This window comes from Lutra lutra, chromosome 10 (genome assembly GCF_902655055.1).
Source record: "Lutra lutra chromosome 10, mLutLut1.2, whole genome shotgun sequence".
Classification (NCBI taxonomy): Eukaryota; Metazoa; Chordata; class Mammalia; order Carnivora; family Mustelidae; genus Lutra; species Lutra lutra.
Window position 1 is genome coordinate 58439332 of NC_062287.1, and position 17091 is coordinate 58456422.

At 46.0% G+C, this 17091-nt stretch overlaps 2 protein-coding genes across 6 annotated transcripts in view; both read left to right on the forward strand.

The window, feature by feature from the left end:
* The window catches only part of STIM1 (stromal interaction molecule 1), a 203856-nt gene extending 197195 nt beyond the window's left edge, over positions 1-6661 (forward strand). For 2 of the 5 annotated variants that reach the window (XM_047690777.1, XM_047690778.1), the window contains 2 exons: positions 29-95; positions 4722-6661. In XM_047690777.1, coding sequence (XP_047546733.1) covers positions 29-95; positions 4722-5238 — 584 coding nt within the window. In that variant the 3' untranslated portion in view covers positions 5239-6661. The other 3 variants (XM_047690776.1, XM_047690779.1, XM_047690780.1) reach the window with 3 other exon arrangements.
* Positions 6662-7722: 1061 nt separating this feature from the next.
* Positions 7723-17091, forward strand: part of RRM1 (ribonucleotide reductase catalytic subunit M1) — a 37177-nt gene continuing 27808 nt past the window's right edge. Inside the window, exons 1-2 of the mRNA XM_047692240.1 lie at positions 7723-8043; positions 15026-15114. Of these exons, the coding sequence (XP_047548196.1) occupies positions 8025-8043; positions 15026-15114 (108 nt within the window). The 5' untranslated portion in view covers positions 7723-8024. The remainder of the gene's footprint in view (positions 8044-15025; positions 15115-17091) is intronic.

Consider the following 17091-nt stretch of genomic DNA (forward strand, 5'->3'; position numbering starts at 1 on the left):
CCTCACCCCTTTCTTCCTCTCTTTGCAGCTCCCACCCTGCAGTGCAGTGTCCGGCAGCGCCTGACGGAGCCGCAGCATGGCCTGGGATCTCAGAGGTTGGTAGAGGGCGAGGCTGGCCACTTCTTGACAAGCCGGGTCTCTCTGCGGCGAATGCGCAGCCTTTCATCTGGACAGTCTTTCAGTTCTGAAGGCCACGGGACCAGCTCTCCATCTGCCTCTGCTTCTTCTTCCTGCTCCTCTGCCACCACCACCACCACCACCACCACCTCCTCCACCACCTCCATCACCACCGTCCATGTTCACCCTGTTTATTACCATCACAGCACTTCCTATTTCCTCCAGATGGAGCCCCACCCTGACCCACCCCCTTCTGACAGCAGCGCTGTGATGCCTGGGCACTCAGAGAGCTTGGGGTATTGGCTGTCTCTCTTGTCTTTCTTTCCTCCCTCCCTTCCCTTTCTGCTGCCTTTACCTTGGCCTCTGCCTGCTGGCTGCTGCTTGCTCAGCTGTTGGGGGTGGGGGAGTGTGCTGTGGGGCATCTTCTCCTCATCCTGTCCTCTCCCGGCCCTGGGGCTCCTTCTTAATGTCAGCCTCACTTCCCACAACTTTGTGCTCTTCTCTGTGTGGGGTTTGCTGACTCTAAAAATGAGGACAGCGCCCCTCCCTCATGGTCCTCTCACACTTGGGCCTAAACTATACACCTTCACATCCGCTGTTTCAGGGGAGGCCTTGCTTCCTTTGCTCCTTTGATGGAACATTTTGAATACCCGTTCTGGGCCAGGCTCTGCGGGACATGGGGTTCATATGTGATAAGATACAATCCCAGCCATCCAGGAGAGGTACACAGATAATTAGGGAACAATTTGAGAAGTGCTACAGGGGTGTTGAGGAGGGAGTGACTAGCAGTGTGCAAAGGGTGGAATGTTTCATGGAAGAGATGACTTTGTGCCAATACCCTGTGTGCAGGAGAGGAAGAAAGTGTAGTCTAGGCAGAGGAAGCCTGACGTACAGAGGTGTGGAGGTGCAAGAGAATAGGATGTATTTGTGGTTAGGACCTTGGATGTGTGTTGGTGGGAAGGGGTGGCAGATGAGGCTAGGAGGAGGAAAGGCTCTGAGGGGGGCGGTTTGGGCCATTACCCTTTAAGAGATGGAGGACTGCAAAAGGATTTCTAAAAGGAAGAGAATCAGATTTGCATTTTGGAGATAGGGGCCTGTATGAAGAAGAGAAGGGGAGAGTACAGAAACTGGAAAGTCACTGGGGTAGACCAGTAGGGGAGGTAGTGAGGTCTAGGGGTGTAAAGGAGAGGATTAATTTGGCAGGTGTCTGGGAGGGGTGGAAGAGAGGGAGGAACCTAGGAGGACACTCGGGTTTCTGACTTGGGTGACTGAATGGATTTGGGACCCTTCATGGAATTAGGGAATTGAAGAGGTTCAGGGTTTTGAGCAAGAAAAGTTTATAGGTGGGATGAGCTTAAAGTACTCACTTTCAGTTTCTTTTTTTTTTTTTTTTTTAAGATTTTGTATATTTGAAAGAGAGAGCACAAGAGCAGTGGGGGGCGGGGGGCATGGTCAAAGGGAGAAGCAGGCTCCCCATTGAGCAAAGAATCCAATTTGGGACTCGATCTTGGGACTCCAGGATCTTGACCTGGGCCAAAGTCAGTCGCTTAACCAACTGAGCTACCCAGGTGCCCCCACTTTAATGTTCTGAAGGGTCAAGTAATTTTCCCTTCGTCCCACAGCTCATTTGGAACAGAACACAGTGTAGAACTTGACTTTCCAGTCTTGAACACTCTTTGGGTACTTCTGTGCTTCCCAGAGGTCTCAGTAAGCGAACTGTGGAAGAACTGATGAGAGGCTTTCTCCCATAGCCTGGTCTAGCAGGGGCTGGGCCTTTCCTCGCTAATACCTCAGGAGATAGGCTAGGGTCAGAGATGAGAGAGCCTTGACCTTGCTTGGAACAAGCTTAGGGGAGCCTTAGAAAGTCCCTCTCCTCTAGAGGGACTTTTCTTCTTGGAAGTTGTGGCCTGGCCCAGCCCTGGCCTTGGGGTTGCAGCCTGCTGACTGCCGTGGATTTGTGGATTTCTGGTCGTGCTTCACTCTGGGTGCCAGTCTGTCTTGCTCTGCTACTTCTGGATAGTTATCCTTGAGGGCATTTCCTTTGTCTTTCACAAAGGGGCTGCCTTTGCTAGCACTTTCACCCAGCACAGTGGCTCATTTTCATTCTCATCCTCATTGCCATCCAGAAGCTTAGGCAGGGAGACTGCCCCTCCCCATAGAGGTGGAGAAGACTGGATTGGGGTTCAGGGCACTAGGGGATGCTGTGAATCCCGTGCTCCAAAGGCCCAAGCTGAGGGCAGTGGGGAGGGAGGGCGGGGAGGTACCTGCACCCACCTGGCCTGTTCACTACTTAATTTTCTTTTGCACCATGCACCAGAGGACCATCTCTAAAGACAAACAGGCTCTCTAGTAAGGTTAGTAGCTTGGTATGGAAGCCCAAGGCAGCCCAGCCTGTGGGGAGGGACACCCCTGGCCTGAGTGTCTCAAAGATTCAGGGAGGGAAAGTGAGCTTGCCTCAGCAGGCCTTTGACCTCCTGCATCTGCCGGAGCTTCCTCAGGCTCTTTTCTGGCTTTGGAAAGTCTCAGCTTTTAACTGATGACAAGGCACAGAGGGATGGGAATCATGGCCAAATGGGGCTGTGGGGTATGAGGAGTGAGGCTGGGAGGGCCCCAACCCACTGACAGCTCTCCCTTGGCATTAGAAAAGTAAGCTCCCGGGAGCCTCACCTCATCAGGATAGAGGGCCCCTTTTCCCAGTGCGGTTGCTCCCCAGAACTGTCTCAGCGCCTTGCTCTGTGGTCCATATGTATGTGGAAAAGGCAGGATATGGAGTGGATCATCTTGGAACTTAGGGAAATGAGGGCACATTTAGACAGAAGTGAGGACAGTATCAGATATATGAAACCAAATATGAAACTGAACATGAATAAACAGTAGAAGATGTGGTTGAAACAGTATCTGTAGGGTGGAGCTGGAGCTGGGATTATTCTCTGCTGCTCCTTGTCTCCAGGAAGATACTGGCCCACAGGGTAGCTACTCAGTTAATTGCTTCCTACAGAGAAATAAACCTCAGGAGCTATGAGTCAACCTTCTGCCTTTGCTTATTTTTGGGCCCTGGTGCCCTCCCTAATTTTTGACCCACAGCCTCCTCCTTTCCAGGTCCTATGGTGCTCTCCCCTCCCACTCCTGACTTTTCCCCTTTGCTTCCTGACTTGGGTGTTTAAGTGTTTCCCTTAGCCTTCTCCTCTGCCCCTACCATGGGTTCTCCTCTGGGAAAGTAGAGGGAGAGTTAAGAGACTGGCAGAGGACACCCATATTTACCCTTTTGTCTGTAGAGGCAGGAGAGGAGAACTCTGGAATTGGTTCATGGGCCTTCTTAGGAATAGCCAGCCCCTTAGAGGGCCTCAGCTTTCTGGACTAACCTCTGTGTGTGCATGTCCAGTGTGCAGTGCTATGTCCCCATGATTCAGCCTTGCAAAGAAGTCTCTTAAGATTGGCCCATGTCTGGGTCTTCCAGCTTGACTGGCCTCATCATCTTCCTTCCCCCAAACTGTCTACATTTCCAAGTGATTTGCCAACATATCAGATCCTCCAAACAGCCTTGCAAGGTAATTGAATTGGTAATTTCTTCATTTGGCCAAAATTGAGGACCAAGCAAGGTTAGATGACTTGTCCTAGGTCACACGACAAGTCTCAAGCAGAGATGGAAATTATGACTTCTAGTGCCACTTAGAGACCAGCATCCTGTCCTGTCTTTCTGCACCTGCCTACACTCTCCCTTTCACAGAGCCTCGAAAAAGACCCCGCTTTCCAACTGCCAGCAGACTTCGGTTTGAACTCTGAAACACTTTTCTGTTTCAGGACTCTTCCTGTCCCTGCCAGAAAGAGGCAGCAGCCTGGCCTTTTGGGGTGCATAAGGGATTATTTGCAAGGCTATTCTAACCTTCTCCTTCCCAGCCTGGGTCAGGGCCACTTACTGCATGTGCCCTGTTCCTTGCTGCCCGGCCCAGTCTGGATGTGTCCCGGGGTGTGACAGGAGTCATTCAGGGAGGAAGGCATGGGGAATGGTGATTCAGGGTAATGTGTGGGTTCTGTGTTGGTTTAGGGTTGAGTCCTAAGAAATCCAACCCACTATGGGAAGGCAGAGATTTTATTGAGGGAGGGATTCAAGCCTATGGTTGCACCAGTTTAGGGCCTGGCCACTCAGCAGGGTGGGGGCCCGTCATTAGAAAGCCCTTTGCCAGATAGATGATGGTGTAATGACTTTTGGTTTTGCTTCTTGTTTGTCTCTTCTTTATCACTTTTCTCTTTCTTTCTTTCTTTTTTTATCCTCTTGGCCCTTCTTATTTCTTTCTGTTCCTCCTTTTGCCTTTCTTTCTCCCTGATTTTACCCTCCTCTCTCCGTCTCTTCCCCAACCTGTCCCCATTCCCTATTCCTGCCTATCTCTTGTCCTGTACTTATGGCATACTCAACTTTCTTCTGTTTTTCATCCTTCTCTCTTACCTCCCTGCCTGTTCATCCTCTTTTCTTGCCCCTACCCCTATTTCTATATCCATTTCCCACCCCTCCTTGTCTTCTCATGGTGTTCCTCTCTCTTCTTCACCTTTCTTCCACCCCCCTCTCCTGTATGTATCCCTTTCTTCCTCTCTGCCCTGTCTTGCAGGGATTTGACCCTTTCCGATTCGGAGTCCTCCCTCCACACGAGTGACCGCCAGCGTGTGGCCCCCAAGCCTCCTCCGATGGTCCGTGCTGCAGATGAGGCCCTCGGTGCCATGACTTCCAATGGCAGCCACCGGCTGATTGAGGGGGTCCACCCCGGGTCTTTGGTGGAGAAACTGCCTGACAGCCCTGCCCTGGCCAAGAAGGCACTCCTGGCGCTGAACCATGGGCTGGACAAGGCCCACAGCCTGATGGAGCTGAGCCCCTCAGCCCCACCTGGTGGCTCTCCACCTTTGGATTCTTCCCGTTCTCACAGCTCCAGTTCCCCAGACCCAGACACGCCATCTCCAGTTGGGGACAGCCGAGCCCTGCAGGCTAGCCGAAATACACGCATTCCCCATCTAGCTGGCAAGAAGGCTGTGGCTGAGGAGGATAATGGCTCCATTGGCGAGGAGACAGATGCCAGCCCAGGCCGGAAGAAGTTTCCCCTCAAAATCTTTAAGAAGCCTCTTAAGAAGTAGGCAGGATGAGAGTGGCAGTGGTGGGACAATGTGTCCTTCCCTGGTCTTCTGCCCCCCTTCCTCCCCTTCCAAGATACCTGGCCCCTAGAGCGGGGCACGGGAGGGGCTGGCCCAGGGGCCTGGCCACTGTACATACCTGCCCCCCTCATCCTTGGGTCCTTCAACATTATTTATTAACTGACCACCATGGCCTGCCTGCCCTGCCTTTCTCCCAACCATGGGCTGCTGCTGCCACTCCCTCTCTACTTCAGTGCATGTCTTAGTTGCTGTCCCCTTAGCCCTCACCTCCACCTCTGGGGTCCAGCTTCTGTCTCTGCTGTCCCAGTTTTGAAGTTTGGTTTCTTGTTTCTCTGTTTCCTGCTTTCAGGCTCCTCCCTCCCACCACTCCCCAACTTCCCCTAGCAGCCTGCGGGGAGGGGGAGGGAGATAGGAGGAGTAACTTCCGACATCTGTGCCTCAGACATGTTCCACCCCGCCCACGATGGTTCTGTTTGCCTCAGACTGGGGCCTAGGGCCTAATATTTGAGGTCTGTTCTTTGGGAGTGTGGTGGGCCAGAAGGAAACTTGGCCTGGAGCTTGCTTGAGCCTCTAGGGGTTTGTGGGGGAGTGGAACACATTCCTAGAGAACAAGCTACTAGAGAACTTTGAAGAGAGGCTAGGCTAGGGGGTAGGTTGGGAGAGACTCCTCTCTTAGTTGGGGGATGAGTAGAAGCCAGATGTGTGGGCCACAGGGCAGTCACCCTTTCTCTCTTCTCTCACCTACACCTGCCTCTTTCTTAGCCCTGCTCCCCCACACTGCAGGAGGGTTTGACTATAAGAGGTGCTGCCCAAATGCTCTCTAAGCATCAGTACTCCTGGAGCTCAGGACAAATGGCTTCCCTGGCCATGGAAGCCTTCGCCATGATACAGGGCTCTAAGGGGATGCTGGAGCTGTTGGGCAGGATATTGTTGCATTTGAACCAAAAAATCATTTTTAAATTGAAAAAAGAAAATCTCCTGAATTTCCCAAGTGCCTGCACCACATACTCCCCTTGTCAGACCCCATTTTCATGTTACTGCATAGCTTGGGCCAGAGGCTCAAAAAGGACACAGCTGGTTTAGGGAAGGGGTGGCTGAAGAAGATAGTGTAGCTGAAGGCAGCTGTGTGACCTCTTCCCCCACACCCTTCCCACCCTCTAGGCAACTCTCTCCCTTACCTGTTTTTGCTATGGCTGTAAAGGTATTTTCCTTTTGCCCCACTCCTTCCCATGCCTTTACTCTGGGATCCTATTTTGGGCCTGGGGTGCAGGCACCTGGGGCTGGTCTTAGGAGGGTGCTAGGCTGCAGACTGCCTTGTACCCCCTGGACACCCTCACATGGTTTTTCTGTGTTATTTCATAAGACTCTTTGAAGTCCAATAAAGCATGTAGGAGATTTTAACCTCTGCTGGCTTTGACTCTCATTGTGTTCTTTGTGGCATTGGAGACAGGATGATGAAGGGAATATTTCCCCTTGGACAGGGAAAACTGAAACTCTCATACACATACCCAGAAGGTCTCCAGAGAGGGCTGCCAGTTGGAATACCAGATGTCCCAGTTGAAATACAGGATGCCTGCCTGGTTAAACTTGAATTTCTGATAAAAACTTTTTGTGCAATCATGTCTCTGCAACATTTGGAACACATTATTTTTGTTTGCCAAATCTGACAACCCCATCTTTGGGCCATCCTTACCCTATCTATTCTATGGTCTTGCCTATCACCTATGACTTTTAGAATTACTTCACAGGGGCTTGGGGTACATCTAGAGGGTAGTGAGGAACCGATGAAAGTTCTTATAAAGGGATGCCACATGAGCTTTCATGATAATCAGTTTGTGTCGTCCAGATCACAAGCTTCTACATCACTCTTGTGTATTACGTCTCTTACCTATTCTCACTCCCCTCATTCAATCACCAAGCACTGTCCATTCTGCCTCCACTGTTTCTGCCACCACCCACTGGACAATTATAAAAGCAAACGGGCCATGGCTCTGCCCTGGTCTGCTCAAAACTCCTTCAGAGCTCCCACTCCATCAGGAAAAAATCAAACACGGGCTCGCAGGACTTTCTTCCAAGGACTGAGTGCCAGATTTCCTCCGATGTAGGAGCGTGGGGCTCCTGGCCGCCTCCAGCTATGGATCACAGGCTGCAGCTCACATCGGATAGCAGTCGGGTTATTATATTCTAACAGTCGTCAAGGCAAGAAAGGGTTTTGAATGGTTGGGTTTTTATTTCAAAAATACCTGAACCATCTTGACTAAGGCCGGGGCACGCCAAGGAGAGGGGCGGTCCCAGGCTTGGCGGGCTGTGCGCGCCGCGCGGGGTTCCGGCCCAGAGTCGGCTTTGCCCACTATCAACATGGCGGCAGGAGAACCGCCTTCTCGCCGGGCTTGCCCACACCCAATGTGGCTATGGAAAAGGCGCAGTTTCCAGGGCCCTGCCCATACTCAACATGGCGGCTATCGGGTGAGGCCCGTTTGGGGCTGCGCTGGCCCTGCCCACGAGCCGGGACGCTGGCAGCGTCGAGTAGGCGTCATTCGAGCTCCGTCGCGCCGATTTTGCGTCTCGGGTGGCGGGAGCGGGAAGGGGATTCGGATTGTCGCGCCTCCGCTCTGTGGAGGAAAGTGTTCTCTGGCTCCCAAATCCAGTCCTTGCACCTGAGCGCCCCCAGGAACCCGACCCTTCGCACTCTACCACCTTCTCGATCCCGCCGGCGCCTCCGAATTGCAGCCGTCTCGAATCCTTCAGCGCCTCAGCCGCTAGCCGCGATGCATGTGATCAAGCGAGGTGAGAGGCCGGGGAGGGGGCAGCAGGTTAGTGGGGAGCAGGTAAAGGGGTCGCGGGCTGCTAACGCCCTTGCAATTGGCAACGCCCGACCACCTCTACCGCTTCCCGCCCGGCCCGCCGCGGCTTCCCGCCCTGTCAAGCCCGCTGGGCCTCTGGCTTGCGTCAGTCTGTCCCTCCCGTCCCCCCACATTCGCCCCACCGCTGGTCTTCAGCGTGAGCCCCCTCTGCTTTGTCATCCTGCCGCCTTTCAAAAGAATACTACCTCCCCTTTATCGAGTAGTTACTCTGTGCACCGAGCATTCTCGGGGCAGTATTTATTAGTTCCGCTTCTCGGGTAAAGAATCTGAAGTGCAGAGAGGGGTGACTGACGCAAGGCCACCCTTGATGGTGAGGCCGGGTTTCGAACCCAAGGCTAACGTCGGAGTGTACTGGAAAACCCTGGGGCTGGTGACCTGTCCTAGGGAGTGGGAGGAGCCAGAAAGAAGGGACTTTGCCTTCAGTTTCCTGATCTCTTTTGTGGGGATGTGGGGTGAAAAAGAACAGATCTTAGCCACAGACATGCCTGGAATTTGCCCTTTGTGGGAGGTGTGTCGCCAAGTTTGGGACTGGGACTACGGAAACCGAATCGGAGTAGGGAGGCCAGGACAACTTCCGACAGGATGGGGACTGACTGGGAAGAGCCAGGGACATGGGTTCTTCCCCAGCAGTTATTTCCCGTTAGACTTGCCGAGTTCCTCCTTTGTGCCAGATCTTTGCTTGTCAGTGTGAAATAATAAGAGGAGACAGCCCCTGCCTTGGCAAAAGGTTTAATCAGATTGGAAAAACAAGAGCAAAACGTATGTCTAGCAGAGGACTGTAAGTAGGTAGGAACAAAGTTTGACTTGAATCTGCTTGCCTCTGTTAAAACAATAAAGTTATTTCAGAATTGTAGGCACTTACTATTGGTTGACTGACTGGTGGTTTCCTCCACTAGCCCGTGAGCCATTTGAAGATGCAGACTTTATGCCCACACTTAGCACCGGACTTGCCACGAACAGGAATTCAAAGAGTGAATGAGAAAAATTATTTAAAAATACAGGATTTAATGGATTCTCTGGGTAGGCAGGTGGTTGATTTGGTTTTGTCCAGGGAGTTTAATAAAAGCCAAGAGATAGAGAAGTGGACAGTGATGGCCCTTCTTCCAGTTTTTAGTATCTTGAGAACATCATTCTCTGAATTTCCCTGTCCTCTATTTAGCTGATGAGACCAAAAGACCAGAATACACAGTTCACTTTTATTCGTCCGTTCCTGTGAATGAAAGAAACATCTAGTTTTTTAGAGCTTTAGAAAAAGGTATGGAAGGATGAAGATTTCCTTTTGATAAGTCTGTAACAAATATGAATTGAAAACTTGTGAACTTAAATTACTGGAGTCGGTAACACCCCTGTGTTGTGTTTTTAACCTTTGAGTCTACTTTGAAATACTGTAGTTTAAAAAGTACTACCTACAGCAAGCTCTAAAAGGTGGGGCTTATTTTGTTTCTTATTCCTTCAGAGAACATAATTTGATCCAGGTGATTCTCAGCTAGATTCTGCTAGTGTAGCATTCAGCAGAGCTTGTTAATTTACACAGTTATACTTGAGTTTATTTTATTTTTAAAAAAAATTTTTAAAGATTTTATTTACGTATTTCAGGCAGAGTGTGAGAGAGCATGAGGGCGGTGGTTGTTGGGTGGGGTAGAGGGAGAGGGAGAAGCATACTGTTTGCTGAGCAGGGAGTCTGGAGTGGAGCTCTGTCCCAGGACCCTGGATCATGACCTGAGCCAAAGGCAGACGCTTAACTGACTGAACCACCCAGGTGCCCCTTATTTTTTATTTTTAACACGCTCGAGGTTTTTCTTTTTCTCTCTTATTTTTGGCATGCCAGCGAATAGACTAGCTTCTGTCATTTTTGTTAATTTTAATGTAATTATCCAGGAGGGCAGCTGGCAGTCAACCTAACTTGTGTAGTAGTCCTCTTCCACTTATTCAGGGTTTTGCTTTCCACGGTTCCAGTTACTCCAACAACTGTGTTCTGGAAGCAGATGATCCTCTCGAGTATTGTCAGATCAGTAGTAGCCTAAGTGTACATCAGAGGGCCTACATCTTTCACCTCACTTCATGTCATCACAGAGGCAGTTTATCATCTCACATCATTACAAGAAGGGTGAATACAGTACACAAGACAGTTTGAGAGAAAGACCACATTCACATAACTTTCATTATAGTATACAGTTATAATAGTTCTATTTTATTACTGGTTTTTGTTGTTTATCTCTCTCTTTTTAAAAAGATTTTATTTGTTTATTTGACAGACAGAAATCACAAGTAGGCAGAGAGGCAGGCAGAGAGAGAGGAGGAAGCAGGCTCCCTGCTGAGCAGAGACCCCCCCCCCCCCCCCATGCGGGGCCTGATCCCAGAACCCTGGGATCATGAACCAAGCCGAAGGCAGAAGCTTTAACCCACTGAGCCACCCAGGTGCCCCTATTGTTTATCTCTTAATGTGCCTAATTTATAAATTAAACTTTATTATAGGTATGTATGAACAGGAAAAAACAGTATATATAGGGTTTGGTACTTTTCTGTGATTTCAGGCACACATTCTCTGATTTCAGTCTTGGAATGTATCCCCTGCTGCTAAGGGAGTACTACTGTACTTACTGAATGTGCTTATATCTTGCTAAGGATTCTGAGGGAAATAATAGAGGAAGAAAGCAGCTTCATCTTCAGAGATCTTAAGATTGTTAGGGACATAGGAATAATCCATATGAAAATTGTTAGATAACAGAAGGAAATAGTAGATGAGTTTTTCTCTTGCTATTTTCAGATATTTTTCCTAATGGGAGAGTATTATTGTATTGCTCAAGGAGATTAAGGTTAAAGAATTAAAGTTGAGAATCATTGCAATAAAGGCAGTGTAGCTGAGTTGTAAAGTGTGCTTTGGAATATAGTATATGGTTTTCAAAACTTTGGGTTGCAATCTACAGTAAGAATTACATTTTACGTCATGACTGAGAACACACTAGTGTATGTGTGTGTGTGTGTGTGCGTACCAGTTTTCATAAAATGAAATTAACATTTCCAAATAATTCCTTTTAAAGCACCCATGTGTACTCTGGTAATCTCTCTTCTAAATCTGTTCTCTAGCCCTTCCTCTCTTTTCCCCTTATTCCCTCCCTACTTTCTTCCTAATCACCTCTACAGCCCACTGTATTATCTTACAAATCTGTGTGGATGTTCTGCTGGCACTGAGAAACAGCGGTGAGGAGGTAGACCTGCATCCTGTTTTCAAGGATCTTAATAATCAATTGCAAAAGATAGACACATCAGAAAACTTAATATAATAAAATACGATAAATACCCTGGTAGGTAAAGTAAAGGCTATAGGATCCCATTCGTTCAGTTATTCAGAAAGTGTTTTTTTAGTATTACTTTGTGCCAGGAACTGTTTTAGGTACTGGAGATTACAGCCATGAACAAAACAAGCTAAATCCCTTTTCTCATGGAGTTTACATTCTTGTTTGGGTGAGAGTGGTAAGTATACATAAGAAACAAATAAACATAGGAATCAGTTAATTTTCAGATAGTGATTAGGGAGATCATGACAAGTAAACCCATAATAGAGGTGATGGAGAAGGTAATCTTGAATTAGATAGTCAGGGAAAGCTCTCAGGAGCTGGCATTTGCCCTGAGCTCTGAGTAATATTAGGAGCCAGCTATGTGAGATCTGTGGGCTGAGCCTTCCAGATAGAAGGGATTGAAAGTTCATACCTTGTAGAAGAGGCACATCCTTGGTCTTACGGTATTAGCAGTCCTGCTGAAGAGAGAATTAGAGAAGATAGTTTATTTTATTTTATTTTTTTAAAGATTTTATTTATTTATTTATTTATTTATTTATTTATTTATTTGAGAGAGAATGAGAGAGAGCGCATGAGAAGGGGGAGGGTCAGAGGGAAAAGCAGACTCTCCCCTGAGCAGGAAGCCCAATGCAGAACTCGTCCTGGGACTCCAGAATCATGACCCGAGCTAAAGGTAGCCAACCAACCAACTGAGCCACCCAGGTGCCCCGGAGAAGACAGTTCGTAATCAAGAGGAAATCAGACAGTTAGTATTCTAGAAGATTTCAGAAGAGGAAGAGGTCAGTGTGAGTAAGTGTTCGGGGCAGGTCTCGTGGATGTAGTGAGAGTTGAAGATTAAGTAGGAGTTAGATGTATGGAAGGGTGGGAAGAGGGACTTGTAGGCAGAGCAATGTACAGGTATTGATGTGGGTGTGGGACTGGGAGGCCCTGTTGGGACTTAATGATGTTTCACAGGGAACAGGTGAAGAGGTGACAGGGGGCCAAATTAAGAAAGACTTTGCTTGAGAGAAGAGGATAATGTAGGCAGTGAGAAACAAGGATTAATGTTGTGATAAAGTCAGCATCTGGGGGTTGCAAAGTTGACTAAGTGGAATGATAGGCTAGAGAATGGTCCTTTAGACCATTAGTCTGCCTCCCCCTTCCAGTGTGAGTTAATACAATTGCTATTGTACTTTTTGTCAGTTCGCTGGTTAACTTGGCAGCTACAGAAATCTGTTTGCTAATATTGCCTTGTGGTCACCTGTCTGCTTACTTAGCTAGCTGGTAGAGCACTGACGGCCTAGTCCTAGTGAGGGCCAGTAGATTTACTCTGTTGCAGAGTTAAACCCTGCATATGTCAGTCTGGTCAGAATAGGAGATCACAGTGGTGATCAGAAAGAGAAGGGCTGTCTTTCAGTGCACAAGAGCCCGAGGTGTTTTATTTCATGATAGTTTTGTTGATGACAGGTTAGTAGTGCTTCCTGTTGATTTATTCTTCAGCCAGCCACTGAGCTAAGTTTCAACATACAGACATGAATGAGAAGGCCAAGTGTAAACATATACTTAACATGTTGTCCTTTAGTTACTAGTTAAAAAGGATGGGAGGGGCAAAGAGATAAATTAACATTTATTGAGTGTCTCTTGTGTATCACAGATAACTGTGATCAGTGTTTTCCCAATAAGAGCAGCTTTTTTTTTTTTAAGATTTTAATTATTTATTTAACAGAGATCACAAGTAGGCAGAGGCAGGCAGAGAGAGGGGGGAAGCAGGCTCCCTGCCGAGCAGAGACCCCCCCTGCGGGGCTCAATCCCAGGACCCTGAGATAATGACCTGAGCCGAAGGCAGAGGCTTTAACCCACTGAACCACCCATGTGCCCCAGGATCCTGATATCTTGGCCCCATCTTGTCCCACCTCAGTCTTTGTGCTCAATGGGGAGTCTGCTTGGGATTTTCTCTCTCTGCCCCTCCCCCCAACTCATGCTCTCTCTATCTATCTAAAATAAATAAATAAGATCTTAAAAAGTCAAAGAACTTCTTTACATGGTGTGAAGTACATTCAAAATTATTAGTTATCTTAGAAGGGTATGTAAGCCAAATTTATCGTGAAGGTGTTAGAATGGAAACAGGCTTTATTTTTTATTTATTTATTTTTTAAAAGATTTTATTTATATTTGAGAGAGTGAGCGAGAGAACGAGAAGAGAGAGAGCACAAGTTGGGGGAGGGGCAGAGGGAGAAGCAGACTCCCTACTAAGCAGGGACCCCGATGCGGGATTCGATCCCAGAACCCTGGGTTCATGACCTAAGCAGAAGGCAGGCGCTTAACCGACTTAGCCACCCAGGCATCCCTGGAGACAGGTTTTAAATTATTTAACATTTTGTAAATATTTGAGTTCCTGCTATGGGCTAGCCCTTGGTCCTTGGTCTGGGTGCTGGGGAATATATTGGTAAATAAAATATCAAAAACTCTTTTTTCCTTCTGGAAGCTATGTTCTCGTGGATGAGTGGAGAGATTCACACAGTAAACAAATACATAAGTAAAATATATAGTGTGTCAGATGATACTAAGTGTTATAGAGAAAAATAAAGCATAGAAGGAGAATGGGGATAAGAAGAGCACAGCTGTGTTTGGGGAATTGCAGTTTAAAATAGGGTGATCAACCTGTACCCCTGGGGATAAAAATATATGTTTATAAAATAAAAAAAATTAAAAAATTAAAAAAAAATGGTAATTCACAAAGTTGCTTAAATAAACCTTGTTAAATTCCAAAAAAATAAAAAAATAAAAAAAAAATAAAATAGGGTGATCAGGGGAGCCTCACTGAGAAGATGACATTGACCAACAACCTAAAAAAGTATAGATAGTCAGGAGGCCAGGGTTGCCAGGGTAGAGGAAGCGAGGAACGGTGGGAAAGCAAAAGTTGAAGTTGGGGAAGGGGCACACAGGACAGGTTGTGTAGGATTCTATGGACTGTTAGAATGATTTTGACTTTAATTCTGAAGGAGATGATAAACCACTGTTAAGGACTTTTGAAGGGGATAATGACATGATTTTGACTTAAGTTTTAAAGAATAATTCTGGCTGCTGGGTGGGACAAAGAAACATCATTTAGGAAGTTATTGTGAGAATCCAGCTGATTTATATATAATGTAAGGGAAGAAGGGAAGACTTTGTGTATAGAATCGCTACTTTTTAAAGATTAAAAAAATAATTTCTTGGGGCGCCTGGGTGGCTCAGTGGGTTAGGCCGCTGCCTTCGGCTCAGGTCATGATCTCAGGGTCCTGGGATCGAGTCCCACATCAGGCTCTCTGCTCAGCAAGAAGCCTGCTTCCCCCTCTCTCTCTCTCTGCCTGCCTCTCCGTCTACTTGTGATCTCTCTCTGTCAAATAAATAAATAAAATCTTTAAAAAAAATAATAATTTCTTGGGGCGCTTGGATGGCTCAGTGGGTTAAACTTCTGCCTTCGGCTTGGGTTGTGATCTCGGGGTCCTGGGATCTGAATCTTTTATCTGTGAAATAGCATCTCATGTTTGTCAATTTTTAAAGTTCATGTGTTGATTACCTCTGATTCTTTGATGTTGCTGTCTTAATGAGTGCTAATATGAATTGCATGGTTTGATTCTTCAGATGGCCGCCAAGAGCGGGTTATGTTCGACAAAATTACATCTCGAATCCAGAAGCTATGTTATGGACTTAATATGGATTTTGTTGATCCTGTAAGTAAATATGGTTTATATTTAAACCTTGCTTCCTATGATTCTTTCTACTAGTCCCTTATCTCTTATCATTTACTTGATAAATATTTTGGTTTGGTATTTTTGTTACGGCCTTGGATAAAAATATGAATTCATTGCTGAAAACTTATCTTCTAAAATAAAACAAAATAAAACTTAGTTTCTAACTTTTGGTCCTGTGAGTTCTTTTCAGAGAATTATCAGAGTGAACAAAGAGGAAAACTTAACATTAACATATCATATTAGAGACTTCCTTGGGTGATTTGTTTTATTCATAAGTGGAAAAGCCTATAGAAAAGCTTGTTTTGGAGTTGTGGTCGTTTGTATAGGAACTAGTTTGAAATTTGCTTTTTTTTTTTAAATAATGTATCTAATTTTTTTTTTTTTAAAGATTTTTACTTTTTTATTTGACAGAGAGAGACAGCGAGAGAGGGAACAGAAGCAGGGAGCCCAATGCCGGTCTTGATCCCAGGACCCTGGGATCATGACCTGAGCTGAAGGCAGCTGCCCAATGACTGAGCCACCCAGGCACCCTGAAATTTGCTTTTTTGTTATTTATGTAGAAATACATTTAAGTAATAGAAAGTAGATTTCACGGACAACATTTAAATTAAAGAGAACGCTTCATAAGCAAGTTATTCTGTTTTTCTCATTATTTTTTATAACTCCCTTACTCTAGACCCTCATCATCTCTAATCTGGACTGCTGTGGCCTCTAAAGTGTCTTCCTCTAATCTTGCCCTGTTCAGGTGCATCTTACACATTGTTTCCAAAATGATCTTTGAAATGGAGTCTCTAAGAACCCTTTTTCCAAAGCCATCTGTATTGCCTCAGCCTTATTTAGGTATTTTATCTGTTTGCTGTGGCATTAATGCTGGCCTCCTAGCATTAATCACATGATATGGAAATTAATTATATGTCTCTGTCCTCACCTAGAATCAAGGGTGGGCTCTATCCTATTCTTATGATCTGCAGTGCTTGCCAAATATGTAATTAGACACTTGATAAATATTGAATTGACCAAAATGTTCAAAAGAAAATAATTTTAAATGACTTTAAAATATGCTTGTCATAAATTCTCTTTTATATTTGGGACTATAATATTATAAATAAATTATAAATAAATATTTAGAAATATAAATAAAATATATTTTATATTTAGGAATTCTAAACAATAATTAGAATAGTAGAATGTTAGAGTTGTAATGTGTCTGAGAGATCATCCTGATTCATCTTCCTGTTTTAGAAATAAGAAAGGTTCAAAGAGAGGGGGAGTGACATATAAGTGACTTGTTATTTTATCCTGAGTTCTGATTACTTGCCATGTAGCACCAGAAACTATTCAGAAGACTTCACTACTCTTTTAATAGACGTAACTTACCTCTTGGATCTGAAAAGAAAGTGATCAGGAGCTTGGTATTATGTATAATAAAGTAGAATGGATTATAAACTAGTACTACACACACACACACACACACACACACACACACACACACAGACTTTTTTGAAGGGGACATACATTGGTCACCTGGGAAGTGCATCAATTTTCTGTTGAATTAAGGTGTCTTAAAGATTCAGTAAACGACCAAGAATTTGTTTTTCTTAAAAATGTATGGTGATAACTTGTGCTTTGTGTGTTTTAAAAAGGAGAACCTCTTACAATATGGTCTTGGAAACAGTGAATGCAGTGAGGTTGAATAGGATGTAGAGCAGGGGTTATAGTAACTGTGGGCAAGTCCCAGTATCCTGAGCCTCAGTTTCTCACATAAAGAGGTGATAGCAATAATTAATAATACCCGTCTTACTTGGTGCCGTGGAATGTCAGTGAAGATGATGAAAATCGAACTACTTTGTAATTTGTAGTTTGTGAGGTGCTAAGAAAAGAGTAGTCACTAACTGATTTACACCTTCATTTCCTTTAATTGGAATGATTAAAGTTTGATTCATTTGCTTTCTCATA